General features: G+C 44.6%; 1 protein-coding gene across 5 annotated transcripts in view; it reads right to left on the bottom strand.

The window, feature by feature from the left end:
• Positions 1-16,475, bottom strand: part of USO1 (USO1 vesicle transport factor) — a 52,973-nt gene that overhangs the window by 15,261 nt on the left and 21,237 nt on the right. For 3 of the 5 annotated variants that reach the window (XM_033168974.1, XM_033168971.1, XM_033168972.1), the window contains 9 exons: positions 15,788-15,908; positions 14,704-14,882; positions 13,993-14,133; positions 12,446-12,534; positions 9,864-10,018; positions 7,244-7,455; positions 5,840-5,860; positions 1,862-1,972; positions 200-318 (listed from right to left, as the gene is read on the bottom strand). In XM_033168974.1, the coding sequence (XP_033024865.1) occupies positions 200-318; positions 1,862-1,972; positions 5,840-5,860; positions 7,244-7,455; positions 9,864-10,018; positions 12,446-12,534; positions 13,993-14,133; positions 14,704-14,882; positions 15,788-15,908 (1,148 nt within the window). The remainder of the gene's footprint in view (positions 1-199; positions 319-1,861; positions 1,973-5,839; positions 5,861-7,243; positions 7,456-9,863; positions 10,019-12,445; positions 12,535-13,992; positions 14,134-14,703; positions 14,883-15,787; positions 15,909-16,475) is intronic. The other 2 variants (XM_033168975.1, XM_033168976.1) reach the window with 1 other exon arrangement.

Raw genomic sequence — 16,475 nt, 5'->3', positions numbered from 1 at the left:
CATGGGCCGGATTTAGAAAGCGATTGGGCCGGATCTGGTCCCTGGGCCTTAGTTTGCCTACCCATGGAATAGATCGACCACATTTGTAGGAAAATGATAGAAGCTGCACCCCCCCTTTTTTTTTTACATAGTAGATACTTGGTATACCAAGAATTGTGGCCATGACACAAGTTTCCCATTCACCCTTCCAAGTACTCACTTCTTATAATTCTCAAGCGTGTTGTCATTGTAATAAATGGAAATTCCTAGTAAGAGAGCACACAACCCTTGGACTAAGTGCTCCTCTTCTCCAAGGTTTTCCGCTATCTGTCCTGTCAGCTAAAAAATTGAGTTAAGGGTGTGTAGACATTTCATAGACAGAGACATTCCAATTCTTGTACAATGCTTTTTTTATTTGCTTTTACTAATACTAGCTTACTCAAGCCCAAGTATATTTATTAAATTTGTACCACACCCTTCCTCCCAAAGGAAGCCCAGGGTGGCAAACATTAAAATATTAATAGAATTTAAGTAAAGCATGTGCTATTTATATAAATATGGCTGAGAGGAGAGATCAAAGTATGAGACTTTTAAGCTCCCTTGAAAGATAATGACCATATTCTAAAGAATGTCAGAATCTGAAACAACTGTTACAACTGTTAAATAAAAGCTTTTCTTTTGCAGGATTGCAACATCTCTCCTTCCACTAAAGCTTGCAAGTGCACATTCAAAATTAAAATCCCTGCGAGTTTATCCATGCATCCAAGCCTATACCTGCCAAAGACTCCTTAGGAAATCTACGTACACTTGTCAGTTTGCATTTCATAGTGCAGAAAGTATTGATCTGATGTGTAGAGATCTTCCTTATTCTACTTAATTCAAGAGGGTTCTGGAAGCTTTTCTTGTGTGAAAGAAGCAAGCAGAGGGTGCGTGATATCTGGGTTATTCCTTCGGAGAAGGTGAGTACAGCTGGTTTAAACTGGTTCTGTTATCTCTTTCTGTCAAGGTCATGCTGACTATAAAAGGATGGCCAGAAGGAGCCTGGGTTTCACACTTTCTATCTCTCTTCCTTCTGGTGTGGTGTTCTGTACATAGTATGCTTAGTGTTAAGGTTTAGACTTATAAGTTATTGTAAGTTTAAGTTAAGTCTGCTGCAACTGGATTTCTTATGGACAGGTCCAATCCTGAATGTATTGGATTTGTGACCATTATGCTCATTTGCCTTCAGCAGCAGAAAAGCTCTGCTGGATGAAATATAATTGCCTCTGGTCTATTTTTTTTTTTTTTGAATCCTGCAACGTGTTTAAGTTTTTACTCTGCTAACTATATATTGGAATCTACTCTGGATCAATATTTCAATGACAATACTTCCATCAGACAGGTGGAGACTTCAAGCCTGCTGAGCAGCGGTGCTTCAAAGCACCATGCAGCTTTTTAAAAGCCCCAGGTGGTGCTTTGAAGTCCCAAAAGTCATCACTTTACATGGGTGTAATGCCAAGACCAAAAGGTGAGCGGCTGCGCCCACCTATCAACTTTAGCCTGTGAAGGATAGAGATCAAGTTCACCACCTGTGACCTAAAGTGTTGGGGCATGTAGGTTATGCGGAAAATACTATTTCTACAGGTTTAACGGTTTCCTGCAGCAGATATGTGAAATGTGGGCAATGTGTACACTTACTGAGATACCTGCCTTACCGGAAACACCACATATGAGTTCCAAGAAAGCAGGGGTGTAAATGTATTTAAGGAGGAGGTAAATACTGTATTGCAACACTAAGGTTTGGAGTCTCCTTACTTTGGACTCGCATACAGAAACTTGCGCTCCTAAAGAACATTTCCTATCACAATTCAGAGACATTAATTGCTAACGTTTAAAAGGATACAAATGGAACATTGGCCGGATTGTGCAGAAAATTTGTAACAGCGATGGGGCAGTTGCTTAGCCAGGTACAAAGCAGCATTAATAATCCAACTCTTGTCTGCACTTTGCTTCCCTGGAACAAACAAACAAACAAACAAACGTTTACTTGTATTTACAGGTTTTCTGTTTCTTCCACGCGTTGTTTCTACTTTGAAGCCTGCAGCAGTCTTAAATGTTGGGTGTCGAGAACAAGACAGGCGCTTTTTACGCAATTATTAAAAATCAACAATTTCCTATGTTAGGAGTGAGTGTGAATCCTTATGCAGCAAAACTGGCAAAGTCCATGCACAAGAGGGAGGTATCAGAACACCTGGGAGATGGAGAGAAGAGAACTGAAGGTTTGCATAAGTACAGCTGTTGTTGTTGTTGTTGTTGTTGTTGTTGTTGTTGTTAGAAAACAAGACCTTAAGGGCTGGGATGGGGAGAACCCCTCAAAACAGCCAAATGAGGACCAAGCATGGGCAGTAGCCACAGAATGTTGAGCCAATCGTTGAGGTGGGGGAGAGAGAAGGGAATGGAATTTCCTGGCGGGAAATAGCTGGTGAAAACGGGAATGCAGCTGCAGCATAAAAACACTTCTGATCAGCTAAGCATGTGTATCTTTCTCCATCATCCTGTGCTCCTTTTCTCTCCTCCTCCTTTCCTCACCTGAGATAAACCAGTACAGGAGAATGCAGAAAAGAGACACACATATAAGAAAAGCGAAGGGAATCACATTATTGTCCGGATCGGTCATCTCCTGATTCGCACGGAGAGGCTGCTTTTGAACGTCCCCAGAGATGGAGGTGAGAGCTGTCCGTAGATATCAAAGAAGAAATCAAGTTTCTTGGCACAGCTGTGATTGGATGCCAAGCGCGTTCGTCCACATCCCCCCAAATAAAAGAAAGTGATACCCTGGGTTACGTAAGCAATCCGTTTTGGGTCGTGGCACGTAACGCGGGCGTGCGTATCACGAATGCACAAAAAACCCCGGAAGAAGCGTGATTTGAGCGCTTCTGTGTATGCGCAAAGTGCGCAGAACGCTTCTGTGCATCCAGGGGTCGCGCGTGCTCCGGAAACACTTCCGGGTTGTGAGCGTTCACAACTTGAACGTCCGCAACACGGGAGGTACGTAACCCGGGGTTCCACTGTACAGAAAAAGGAAAAAGAATTCCAATTCACTCTAGCTCAATTGCTATTCAGTGCAAAACAGTTTCCGGTGCAAATGCAGTTCATTGTCCCCACACTGGTTAGAATGGGCTGTTACTGGGAGAGAGTGGCGTGTGACATCCATGCGGTTTAGTTCACACACTGAATATTGCAAACCAGGCTCCGAGTGGTTTAAGGCAACCCTGAAGTGTTGCTCAGAGGTAGGAGACCGCTTAAACTGGGAGTGAGAAATAGAATACAACAACTCTGTCTTATTCAGGCTGAGAGCTTGGCTAGGGAGCAGCAGCCCATTTTAGTGCTGGAGGACAAAGCTGGGCGTGTGGTTGGTTTCAACTCCCAGTCAAAAATTCTCCATACCTCTCAGGATCGCGGCAAAGATTAAATGGCCTCCTCAGACCTTCCTCTTAGGTCAGACCAAATACTCAATTGCGTGCAGAAGCCGCATGCATGTAAACCGGTTAACCCTCTTAAATGTTTAAAAACAAAATAAATAGATTAATGAATATATGAATATTGCATACAAAAGTCAAGTCTAAATCAGAGCAGGGACTCCTGTCTTTTTATCAGGTCCCTCAGGCTCACATAACACATGCACACTTTGCATAAGCCTTTTAATGACTAAGTTAATGAACACTGCCTTGCAGTCTTGGTTCAAATGTAAACTCCCCCAGCTTCTTAACCATGGTTAAGCAACTAGCAGACCCCCTTAGGTAAATGAGTTCTGTTACCCCTCAAATTACCACTTCCTGTTGCTATGATGAGCGTTCCACCTGCATCTAGTTGAACAACAATCTCGATAGCTTAAAGCCAGATTTTTTAAACCATGGTTAGAGGCGAGTTTCACACTTTGTTTTAAAACAAAAAGGGGGGGGGGAAACCCTTAACATTTCATCTGTGCCGAGTTAAATGCTAACTATGGCTAGCTCTGAAAAGGGAAGGAAGGGATCTTAGCTGGAGAGGAGGGCACAGGCCTGAAGCGGAACAACTGGGCAGGCAGTGGGAGAGAGGAGGGTGTGCTCAACCCAGCCCTTTCTGATACCTTAACCATGGTTAAGATACTGGGAAATATTATGCCTGCACAGAGGGGTCAAGAGAAAATAAGTGCAAACCAAGAGGCTCAATGCAAAACCCGGCAAAAACCTAACAGCAGCAGCATGAGAAGGGGCCTTGTTTAATACTGACCGCTCATTTCAAAGAAACAGGAAAGAAGCAGAAAGAAGCACACACTCTTGAAATGAGGGCTTAAAAAAAAAGCACTGCCCTACTGATTTTATTGCTGCCTGTATTTAGAAAGCAATGATATGGCACTGCTGGTCAGTTAATTGGAGGGTTCCTGCTCATCATACCCCCAAAGGAGTTCACCTTCAGGTAACAAAACCCAAGGCCCTTGTTTAATTTTGCATACATCTGCAGCAGTCAAAACATCAGCTGACAAACTAATCTGTCTGTTCTAGTTATATACTGGGGATGATTGATCAAAACAAGCAAGCTCTCTGTTTTTAGACCAAGGCCTTTATGGATGGAGGACTGAGTGTTGAGATTCCTTCATTGCAGGGGGTTGGTCTAGATGACCCTCAGGGTGCCCCCCAACTCTAAAATTCTAAGATTCTAAGATGAATTATTTCCTTCGTCCTGCAACAGAACATTAAGGTCTCAGACCACAGAAACCAAGGCTGCAATCCTATCGGGGAATAGGCTCCACTGAATTGAGTGGGACTTAGTTCCAAGTAGATATGCACAGAATTTTCAACCGAATTCAGGCATCCGTGGACTTGAGGACTGTGCAGCGTGGGGTATAACTGTTCACCCTATGCAGCTCTCAGGGAAAGAGTGCTCCATATAACTTTCGAATAGATTGTTATTTTTTTTGTATAAAAGGTAAAGGACCCCTGACAGTTAGGTCCAGTCGCAGATGACTCTGGGGTTGCGGCGCTCATCTCGCTTTACAAGGCAAGGGAGCCGGGGTTTGTCCGCGGACAGTTTTTCCGGGTCATGTGGCCAGCATGACTAAGCCGCTTCTGGCGAAACCAGAGCAGCGCACGGAAACACCATTTACCTTCCCACCGGAGTGGTACCTATTTATCTACTTGCATTTTTGGCGTGCTTTCGAACTGCTATGTTGGCAGGAGCTGGGGCCGAGAGTTGCGGGGATTCGAACCGCCGATCTTCTGATCGGCAAGCCCAAGAGGCTCAGTGGTTTAGAGTCTTAGACCACAGCGCCACCCACGACCCCTACATCTACATTAGATTACTGCAATGAACTCACAATGGGACTACCCTTCAGCAGTGTTTGGAAACTTCCGTTGATACAGTCGCAGGACTCACTCGTAGTACTGTATCATGTAATTCCCTCCATTTCCAATGTTTTGGCATGCCCCGTTGCTATGTAGCCAAAATGGTGCCATGCATGCACACCAGGGAGGTATAAGTAGGCTCCTAATATTATAGCATATTTTTTTTATACTACTACTTAATAGCTTCAAATGTTGTTTAGCCTTCTTGCAAAGGTGACATTGAATCCACACTGAGAGAGAAAGCCATCTACCCAATGGCTGTGCAAAGCCTCCCCTTGTGGAGAAAGAAAGCACCAAGTTTCCCACACCACAGTTCCCAAGAGCACCAGTACGGAAAGAGAGCTTGTTACTGGAAATAAAACTAGGTAGCAAAACCAAACTGTTAAGTAGGGGAGGGGAAAAAAACTTCAAAGCAGTTATTTCATAAAACACACGGCAAAGCTAAGATAGCAGAAACACCCTAGTGTGATCCAAGCTCCAGGCGCACCAATACATACCCGTCTGTCGATCTTATCACCCTGTGAATCATACATTAAGAATGATAAGGGATTGTTATAGGTCTATTATACACTTACAAAATGCAGGGTTAACTTCTAAATGTTTTGTTCTTATTTTCACTGATGTGAGCTGCCCCATGTGTATTTATATCAAAGGGCAGCATACAAATCTATTTATTAAAATCAAATAAATTAGCAGTGGCCATTTCTGGGGGAGCCTGATCACTACCCTATTTTGCATGAGGCGGAAGGCAGCACAGGAGCCCAGAGGTCTGGTGACTCTGCAGCTTATACAGGTGAAACTCAAAAAATTAGAATATTGTGGAAAAGTCCATTTATGTAAGCAATTGTTTTCATTAGCTGCTGGAGTTATGAGATAGACTCATGACATGCAAAGCGAGATATGTCAAGGCTTTATTTGTTATAATTGTGATGATTATGGTGTACAGCTGATGAAAACCCCAAAGCTGAAATTGTTAATTTGGGGTTCTCATCAGCTGTACGCCATAATCATCACAATTATAACAAATAAAGCCTTGACATATCTCGCTTTGCGTCTATTTCATATATTAGTTTCACCTTTTAAGTTGAATTACTGAAAGAAACGAACCTTTCCACGATATTCTAATTTTTCGAGTTTCACCTGTATAAGTCAAATCTGACTCACGGGGATCATAATGCACTTGTATGCAAGCAGCTACCCATGCTCTCTCCCCAAATGCAAAACAGGATATTGCTCATTACATAAGTAAGTAGGCAATTGTGATTTCTACCCCTCCATACTAAGCAAGAGAAAAGCCTGAAAAGCCCATTTCAAGGCTTATCGAGGAACAGAATTACCTTTTGTAATGGGCAGATTGGGGGGGGGGGCAACAGGAAGAACACGAATCTGTTTGGCCTCCGCTTGTTTAGCAAAGTAGAGAGTTAATACAGGAATTTGTGTACCCACACAATTCTTGGCATCTTGTTAGAAAGCAACACAAATGCTAATATTGCCCAAGCCCCCAATCTACTATGCACATTTTGATTGCCAGTTCTGTTGAAGGCTTGCAGATCCACTTGACTACATTATTTAGTTCTCAGCAACCCGCCGTTCTTTGTGTTATATAAGCCACAGGTGTTGCCTGTTACGCCAGACAGTCTGACTTTACTCAACCTATTATGCCCAGCACGCTAACTGCAATTCAACAGGAACCGAAAGAGATCGTGTGCAACCTCTCGTGTCCAAGATAATTCACTAGACACCTTGACTTGTTATAATAGAAGCAATTAGCATGAAATTTAAAATGACCAGCGGCCTCCTCTCTGCTGAAGAGAACGGCACTTCTTGATGTAAAGTGCCATTATTTCCCAGCTTAACAAGAGAACTATTAATGTGAGACACACAAAACGTAAACGCTGTACCTGAGACAGAATGTTGGTGCATTGTTGCAGTAAGGACACTGGAGGGTTGCCAATACTTGTAGCCAGCTGCACTCTTAGCAGCTGTTCTTTCAGAGTGGAGTTTTCTTGCAAGGCATGAGCCAATGCCACAGCTGCACACCAGTTGGAAAGAGAGTCTGTAGAGAAGAGTCCTCCACAGAGCAGCTGGCCAGCCGAGACGGAATTCCCAGTAGCTGCAAAGAGCAGGGACACAATAAAACAAAATGTATTTAAATTATTAAAAAACAACCAATTAAATCCCTGGGAGTTCATTTAAAATACATCCAAAACATGTCAAATACAGTCGTACCTTGGTTGTCGAACTTAATCCGTTAAGGGAATCCGTTCAACTCCCGGAACCGTTCGAAAACCGAAGGCGCAGCTTCCGATTGGCTGCAGGAGCTCCCTGCAGTCAATCGGAAGCCGTGTTGGACTTTCGGCTTCCAAAGAACGTTTGAAAAATCGAACACTTACTTCCAGGTTTTCAGCATTCGGGAGCCAGAATGAGTATGAGTGCCAAGGTGTCTGAGAAACAAGGTATGGCTGTGCATGTTCTGAAATGGCAGCAATGCACTAATTGCAAGCGAGACATTGCCAGCCCCAAGGGATGGATTTATTTTTTTCTGAAGATAGGAGAGCACCCTAGCGTCTGAACTGTTGAATGGTAATGTCAGGGAACTGCCACCTGGCCCGCTTAGGGGAACGGAGGGTCCGTTAGCTTACAGAGAGCCCTGACACCTTTTGAGCAGCAGCACCTCTTCCAGCGCGAAGAGCAGCCCCACCTCCAGCGGGGAGGAAGGGGAAGGGGCCAGCCGGGAGAGGAGAGGGCTCGGCGATGCTGCAAAGAGCCCCAGCACCTCACCTCGTCCGGCTGGTCAGGAGGGAAACACGCCAGTTCCGGCGCCCCAATTGCACAGAGGGTTGAAACGTAAGGAGGGTAGGAGGAGATTTGGGGTGCCGAAGCTCTTATGCTGGGGAAGGAGCCGGAAGGGGCCACTCCCGGATTCTGCCAGCGACTGAGACAGACATGCTTCTGTAGCTCTGCACTGTAAATAGTTTGCACGATAAAACTGCCCAAGACGGTTTGGGCTCTTGCTCCGTTACTCGTGAAGCACCATCACGCGAACCTTACAGGTAACACATCAAGAGGACAGACGATTTCTCCTGCAGCAGAGATGCTACTTTGGGCAACTGGTGTCTCACTCCCAGGAAATCAGTAATGCTCAAAGCTTCACTATAGTCTGCCCAACCTCCTCCCTCCCTGTTCGGCCCAACGTTCTATTGCTATGCAAACTGAAATGTAAATAAAAACTTCTAATAGTTCTCTTCTGTGGAACTGATCACAGTGTGGGTTGGTGCAACCTCTGCACTGGCTTGCTTGATAGCTGCAAGGCCCCGATTCAAGATATTGGTACTGATGTACAAGGGCCTTACGATCTAGAACCCAAATACCTGAAGGCAGAGGTTTCCAAACTGTGCGTCATGACACGTTAAGTGTGTTGGCCCAACCCTTGAAACTGCTGGGACAAGCAAATACCTGGAGCTGGTTACAGAGAACATATGGCTCCCTTGTTACAAAAGCTCCACTGTGTCTGTTTTCAGGCACAATTCAAAGTGCTGGTTATGACCTGTAAAGCCCAAATGGCTTAGGCCCAAGCTATCTGAAAGACCGTATTCCCTCATATGAACCTGCCCAGGCTTGAGATCTTTGGGGGAGGTCCTGCCACTCTCACATGCATGCTGGGTAGAGACGTAAGAAAGGGCCTCTCAGTGGGGGCTGCTCCCAGACAACTGTGGAACTCCCTGCCTAGGGACGTTAGACTGGCTCCCTCCTTGTTGCCCTTCTGCCAGCAGGTGAAGACCTTTCTATTCCAACAGGCTTTTGGGAACTGACTGCTTTTAATGAAAGGGATGATGTTGTGCTGTTTTTATTGTAATTATATGTAGGGTTTTACTAGATCTTTTATATGTCTATACCATGGGTAGGCAAACTAAGGCCTGGGGCCCGGATCCGGCCCAATCGCCTTCTAAATCCGACCCACAGACAGTCCGGGAATCAGCGTGTTTTTACATGAGTAGAATGTGCCCTTTTATTTAAAATGCATCTCTGGGTTATTTGTGGGGCCTGCCTGGTGTTTTTACATGAGTAGAATGTGTCCTTTTATTTAAAATGCACCTCTGGGTTATTTGTGGGGCCTGCCTGGTGTTTTTACATGAGTAGAATGTGTCCTTTTATTTAAAATGCATCTCTGGGTTATTTGTGGGGCATAGGAATTCGTTCTCCCCCCCCCCCTTCAAAACATAGTCTGGCACCCCGACAAGGTCTGAGGGACAGTGGAAAAAGTTTGCTGACCCCAAGCTATACTTCTGTTAATGTCTAAATGCTTTTTAATGATTGTTTTTTATACGTTTTTAGTGGTTCTTGTTTTCATATGTACGCCGCCTTGAGTCTTGTCAAAGGAAAAAAAGGGGGGGAATAATAGTAATAACGATAACAATAACAATAATTACTTTGATCAAGTGCTGATCCTAGTCCTCTGGTCTCTCTGCAAATATTAAGACTCGCTCATAAAACTACAGCTACATATTTGAAGTTCTATACCGTCAATGGTTGAAGGTAGAAGTGTTGACACAATTTCTCCCTGCCCCTTCTCGTTCTTGTATAAGAAGCACTGGAAACAATACAGGACTGCACAACGCAGCACAAACGGTTGTCTTTCATTCACCATCGACATAAGTAGCACTACAATTGCAGGCCTGTCAAGTTTAAAAGAAGAAAATCTATTAGTTTTGGGGGGTTTTTTAATATATGCAAGCATAAAAACAATAATACTCTTGGGGAACTGAATGATTAATAATAGTAATAATTTATCTATATGCCACCCAACTGACTGGGTTCCCCCCCCCCAAGCCACTCTGGGTGGCTTCCAACAAACTGAAACTGCAGCTAAGAGCAGACATCAGAGGCTGCTCAACCATGTGACTCTACAATAAGCACATCCATTATTATTTTAATTACTTGTAGTTATTAAATTTGTATACCGCCCTACATCTGAAGATCTCAGGGCGGTTCAAAACATAAAAACACAAAATGAGGACACAAAATACATTTGAATATACAAATGAGGAAACACACCAGCACTAAATTCTTACGCAAAACATAGAAACAGTTACGCTGATTGCAATAGGTGTTTAGGGAAGTCCTCTCTTACAGACTGAAAGGAAGCCTTACAGAAGTTAAGAGCACAGGTAACTGACAGGATGCACTTCAGATGGCAGTGGACTACAACTCCCATGTTCCTGGACCTTTGGTTACCTTGGCTGGGGCAGATGGGAGTGGGGAGCCCAACGCCATCCAGAGGGCACCAGGGTGGCTACCCTGACTTAAGAGGACTACAAAATAACAACAACAACCCTAGACCCAAAGTGGCCTGTACAGCTATAAAGTTTGAGCTCAATGAGATGCTAGCCTTGCCCTTAGAAAACAGGAGAAGCATTGATTCCCCACCGACGATCAAGTGACGTCTTGATTCTCCTTTGTTTTCACGAAGGGCTGTGGCTCGGTGGTAGATCACACGTTTTACATGCAAAAAGTCCCATGTTCAATCTCCAGGTAAGGCAGGCAGAGACCTTTGTCCGTTTGCCAGTGAGCGTAGAAAACATTGACGTAGATGGATCATTGTACCTAAGGGACCGCCTCTCCTGGTATGTCCCGTGTAGGACCTTAAGGTCCTCAAATAATAATCTTTTGGAGGTCCCGAGCAACAAAGATGCTAGGTTGGCCTCAACTAGGGCCAGGGCCTTCTCAGTATTGGCCCCGACTTGGTGGAACAGTCTATCACAAGAGACCAGGGCCCTGCGGGATTTGGCATCTTTCCGCAGGGCCTGCAAGACGGAGCTGTTCCACCTGGCCTTGGGGTTGGTTTCTGTTTGATATTTATGCTTCATTCTTTTATTGGTGGGTTATTTGGAAATGAGACTGCAGTTTCAATACTGAATTTTTAAATTTGTATTTTAATCTGTTATTTTAAATTGATTGTGTTTATGTTTTTTGCTGTGATTTTAATTAGTGTTAGCCGCCCTGAGCCCGGTTTTTTTGGCTGGGAAGGGCGGGGTATAAATAAAAATTTATTATTATTATTATTATTATTGGTCTGGTCTTGGTACTGTATATATAATGCACCTTCTTATGTTCCAAAGTTCTTCCAAGAAGCTCAGATCAAATGCTAGCAGCACTCAAAGCTAGAATGCAATATTAACCCACTTATGGATCAAAGAGAAATCTATTTCACTGCTGATGTTCTGTTAGCTGGCAAGAAAATGCTTCCTTTAGCTCTTTCTCCCTTGCATATAGGAATTCTCTGTCTGCGCACTCCAAGTACACATGCCAAGTCCACCTTCCACCCAAGTAGCTATGCTCGTAACAGGAAGCCGGCACACCTACCTGCAAGGAGCTCTGCTCAGCAGACAGTGCCCTTGCTTGCATTTCCAAACAGTAAGAGTGAGCTACACTCTGCTGTGAAAGCTAGAGGGGTTAATCCAGGAAGGGCTACACAGAAGCTGAAGGAGGATCCTCAGCTCAGCAGCAGAGCGCATGTTACCTCCAGAAGTCCCCGGTTCAATAACTAGCTGCCCCATTTGATGCTCTCAGGGAGCAGATCTAAGATGGATCCCTGCGAAAAGGGCCCTGGAAAGTTGATAAAACTTTTCAGAACTGGCACCAACCTTTAATCCCAAAGAAAATAGAAAATTCTTTCCAGTAGCACCTTAGAGACCAACTGAGTTTGTTCTTGGTATGAGCTTTCGTGTGCATGCACACTTCTTCAGATACACTGAAACAGAAGTCACCAGTAATCCCAAGTACTTCTAACTGAAAAAGAAAATGGCAGTGCAGTGCCACTGGGGGATACAACTTATGTCAGGAAACGAAACACTCTTAGTTCTCATTCCTGGGGTACAAAATCAAAGGGCTCGACCACAATGAGCTATATGGGTCAATGGTCAGCCTTGTCACGGAGATGGCTTCACAAGGTTGCTGCAAATTAAGCTTCATGAAACGCCAGAGACTTCTGTTTTTGCCCCTGTTTCTGATCACATTTCTGGTTCTACACCTATTAATCCCAGTTGCAAACACCTTGCTATTTATGTTTACAATAAATGGCATCAAAATTTTCCTTACCCTACCTTGGTGGGTTTGAAGGTGCATTTACTGAAGCAAAGTAGTCTTGATTCATTTGACACCCGCGAATGACCTCCGACACAGTGTTAATGGTCTAGAAGGCGACAAAGCAAAAGCAGGTTACTGAACCATCAGAACCGAGAGCTGTGCAATGAACTGGTCCCAGCTTCACATCTTCAGAATTACGCAACGCTATAAAACATGCACATTGCTTTGTGTTTCTGTATGTGCTAGCACATGCTTTCTGCAGGTTTTGTTCTCTGCATGAAGCTGTTTCAGTGAAGAATGTAAAGTAGGCAAAAACTAAGAGCGGAATTTTCCGAGGGCGAAAAGAATCCCTTTATTTGCCAGTTCAAATTATAGGGAGGAGCAAGGGGAAGGGATAAATGATCCAAGGCAGAGCAACCTCTCTAGCCTCAACTGTACCATCGCACGGTTGTTGTTTTTTTTGCATTAATTATAATGCATCTGGTTTCATGCTCATCATTTGATGACTTGCCTTTGTGACAGAGACACTATAGGTAGCATTTGAGGATCAAAGAATCAGAGAATTGTAGAGTTCTACAATTCCACGAGGATCATTTAGATCAGGGGTCAGCAAACTTTTTCAGCAGGGGGCTGGTCCACTGTCCCTCAGACCTTGTGGGGGGCCTGACTATATAAATATATATATATATTTGGGGGGGAGAACGAATTTCTGTGCCCCACAAAAACCCAGAGATGCATTTTAAATAAAAGCAAACATTCTACTCATGTAAAAACACCAGGCAGGCCCCACAAATAACCCAGAGATGCATTTTAAATAAAAGGACACATTCTACTCATGTAAAAACAAGCTTATTCCCGGACCATCCGTGGGCCAGATTTAGAAGGAGATTGGGCCAGATCCGGCCCCTAGTTTGCCTACCCATGATATAGATTCTAGCCCAACCCCCTACTATGTGGGTAACTCCTGCCCAATGTGGGGCTCGAACCCACGACACTGCGATTATGAGTCTTATGCTCTACTGACTGAGCTATTGATTGACAAGTAATGCTGTTCAGCAACAGCTCACACGTTGATCACTGAAAAAACAACTCGTCATCCGGTGATAAGTCATGCCTGTGTGAACTGAGACTGTGCATCACTACTATAACGCGTTCAAGGAATTCTGACTGAGTTCATAGTCGACTGCTGTATTGGTTTTCTTACACCTTAATTCTTAAAATGAAGGATATTCATAACAATGGAACTATGGGAACTATTCAGCTTCTCACAACCCCAAGGACACATTTTCAACATCTCCAGCGGACTCTTAGGTTCTTACCAGTTGCAGGGGGGATCGCAAGCAGGAAAGTGCTGCTGCACTCACGTCCCGCTTGTGAGATTCTGGCCGCTGTGAGAACAGAATGCTGGACTAGATACATGCCTGGTCTGACCCAGTTACGACCTGCTCTTAAAAGCATGCAAATCCATGTCATCCTCTCCTCGCCTGATCAGATCTTGCAACATCTGCTCTCAGCTACACAGTTTATTGTTACTAAATGCACCACCTTCCTTCTACTCCCTTACCTCAGTAAGAATATCAGCAGGAACTCCAGTCGCCATCAGGATTGTACAAAGCTGCTGCAGCAACCCACAGTGAAACATGGCTCTCTGACAACTGCTCGTGGCACCAGGGGGATTCGTGGGGGACACCAGCACTCGGACCAGCTGAAAAGAATTTCATATAGCATCATATAAAGGTAAAGGTGTCCCTGACCGTTAGGTCCAGTCGCGGACGACTCTGGGGTTGCGGCGCTCGTCTCGCTCTATAGGCCAAGGATCCGGCATTTGTCCACAGACAGCTTCCGGGTCATGTGGCCAGCATGACTAAGCCACTTCTGGCGAACCAGAGCAGCGCACGGAAACGTCATTTACCTTCCCGCCAGAGTGGTACCTATTTATCTACTTGCACTTTGATGTGCTTTCGAACTGCTAGGTGGGCAGGAGCTGAGACCGAGCAACGGGAGCTCACCCCGTGGCAGGGATTCGAACCGCCGACCTTCTGATCGGCAAGCCCTAGACTATGTGGTTTAACCCACAGCGCCACCTGGGTCCCCCATAGCATCATATACACATGCTAAAAATCCACCCGAGGAACTTTCCTTTTCCACAAGACAGAACTTTGTAGAATTACATGAAAGTCAAAGCACACCTTCATAATGATATAGAGGTGAACACAACAGATCCGACCTCAAGTGTCACTTTGCCGACCATTACATTATGCTGAGAAGCATTTACCTGGAGCATCAGATGAAGATTGGTTACTTTCTGAGCTGACCACCCAACATTGTCGTCGCCAACTTCAAACCACGGCTTCATACGCTGAATATAGGAACCTTCCTTAAAGAAATTCTGATTGGAATTGTTGTTCTTCAACAAATTTTGCAGCAAGAGAAGACAATCCTCCACAACTATGCCTGAAAGGACAGAAGCGTCGATGCACATTAGTTTCAACAATCAGAATTACTACGTAAAATTTCAGTGCCACATAATACTATTGCTATCATCTAGGCACCGAAAAGACTACAGTGAAGGGGCCTGTAAACAATAGTTGGGGAGCTCCAAAGTGTGAGGGCTGACACACTAAAAGAATGATTTCTTACAAGTGCAGAATGAGTATTATGTGGCACTAAAATTTCATGAGATACTAAAAGGCCTTCACTACGTAAATGTATTTTAGAACCAATTCTTATGTTATGATGTACGGAGCCCATCTGTCTAGATTATTTGTTTATTTCACTTATAAGAACGTCCGTGGACTGTTTTCAAACCCTAACAAGGATCCTGAAGCAGTCAAGACCTTTTAAAAACCATTAAAGCAATATTTAGCAAGGTGAGGAGCTAGAAGAGCAAAGAGTGTAAAATTAAAACTGCAATACCCTAATTAAATGCCATTGGAATAATGGCTCTCATACAGCCCAAGGGATAAGGAGTCAAAAAGGATTAAGAACAGAAATTTAGAAGTAGAATGGATGGGTCAAAGAACTAGCCTCAGACATGCTGCCGAATGGCTTCCCCATCACACTTTTAGGCTATGAAGGAAGCTATGAGCGCTGTGCTATACTGTACTGTCTATTTAAAATTATGTTTCATTATCCCACCACAAAAATGAGGTAATAAGGTTTAGGCTTTGATCCACAAGCTGTTGAAGCTCTTTTTTTCTCCCCCTTTGTTCCCCAGAGTTCAGTAAGGCATTGCAAGAAACAAAACGGGGAAAGGGTTAACCAGGATTCCTTAACCCAGATCTGAAATGGAACAGGTTCGTGTTTGACATTCAGTGCTGCGTAAGCTATGACGATAGAGTGCATCTTTCAAGGCATACCTCCGTCACTGTTTCCCTCCTCCGTTATGATATCCAACAACCTCTCAAAGGCATTTTCAAAAGCGACTATTTTCTGGATGGCTGCGTTACTTTTTGTCAACTGCTGAAGTAACAAGACACCCTACGGGAGAAAAAGGCAGACAGAAGTCACCAACAAAAATCCGGCGATTGGGCCGGATCCAGCCCCCGGGCCTTCGTTTGCCTACCCATGTTTTAAATGATACAGTCGTACCTCGGGTTGCATTCGCTGCGGGTTGTGAATGCTGTGGGTTACTGACGCGCCGAACCCGGAAGTACCGGAACGGGTTACTTCCGGGTTCGGTGGTTCGCGCATGCGCAGACACATCAAATGACGTCACACGCGTGCACAGAAGCGCCGAATCACGACCCACACATGCGCAGATGCGGCGCCGCAGGTTGCGGACTGCTCATGATGCGAACGGGGCTCCGGAACGGATCCCGTTCGCATCCAGAGGTACCAGTGTACACCAATGATCAAGTCTGTCAGGAATGCTTTGATGGTGTTTCCTGCTTGGCAGGGGGTTGGACTGGATGGCCCTTGTGGTCTCTTCCAACTCTATGATTCTATGAGCAAGGTCCCACCTAACAGAATCAGACAAGTCCCGGCATGTGCTGCTGTGTGTGTGACTGTCAGGATTTACGATCTCCCTCTCACACCAAGAGACGG

The sequence above is a fragment of the Lacerta agilis genome, chromosome 14 (assembly GCF_009819535.1).
Source record: "Lacerta agilis isolate rLacAgi1 chromosome 14, rLacAgi1.pri, whole genome shotgun sequence".
In the NCBI taxonomy this organism is placed as follows: domain Eukaryota; kingdom Metazoa; phylum Chordata; class Lepidosauria; order Squamata; family Lacertidae; genus Lacerta; species Lacerta agilis.
Note: the sequence above shows the minus strand (reverse complement) of the source record. Positions and strands in the feature narration are given on the sequence as shown.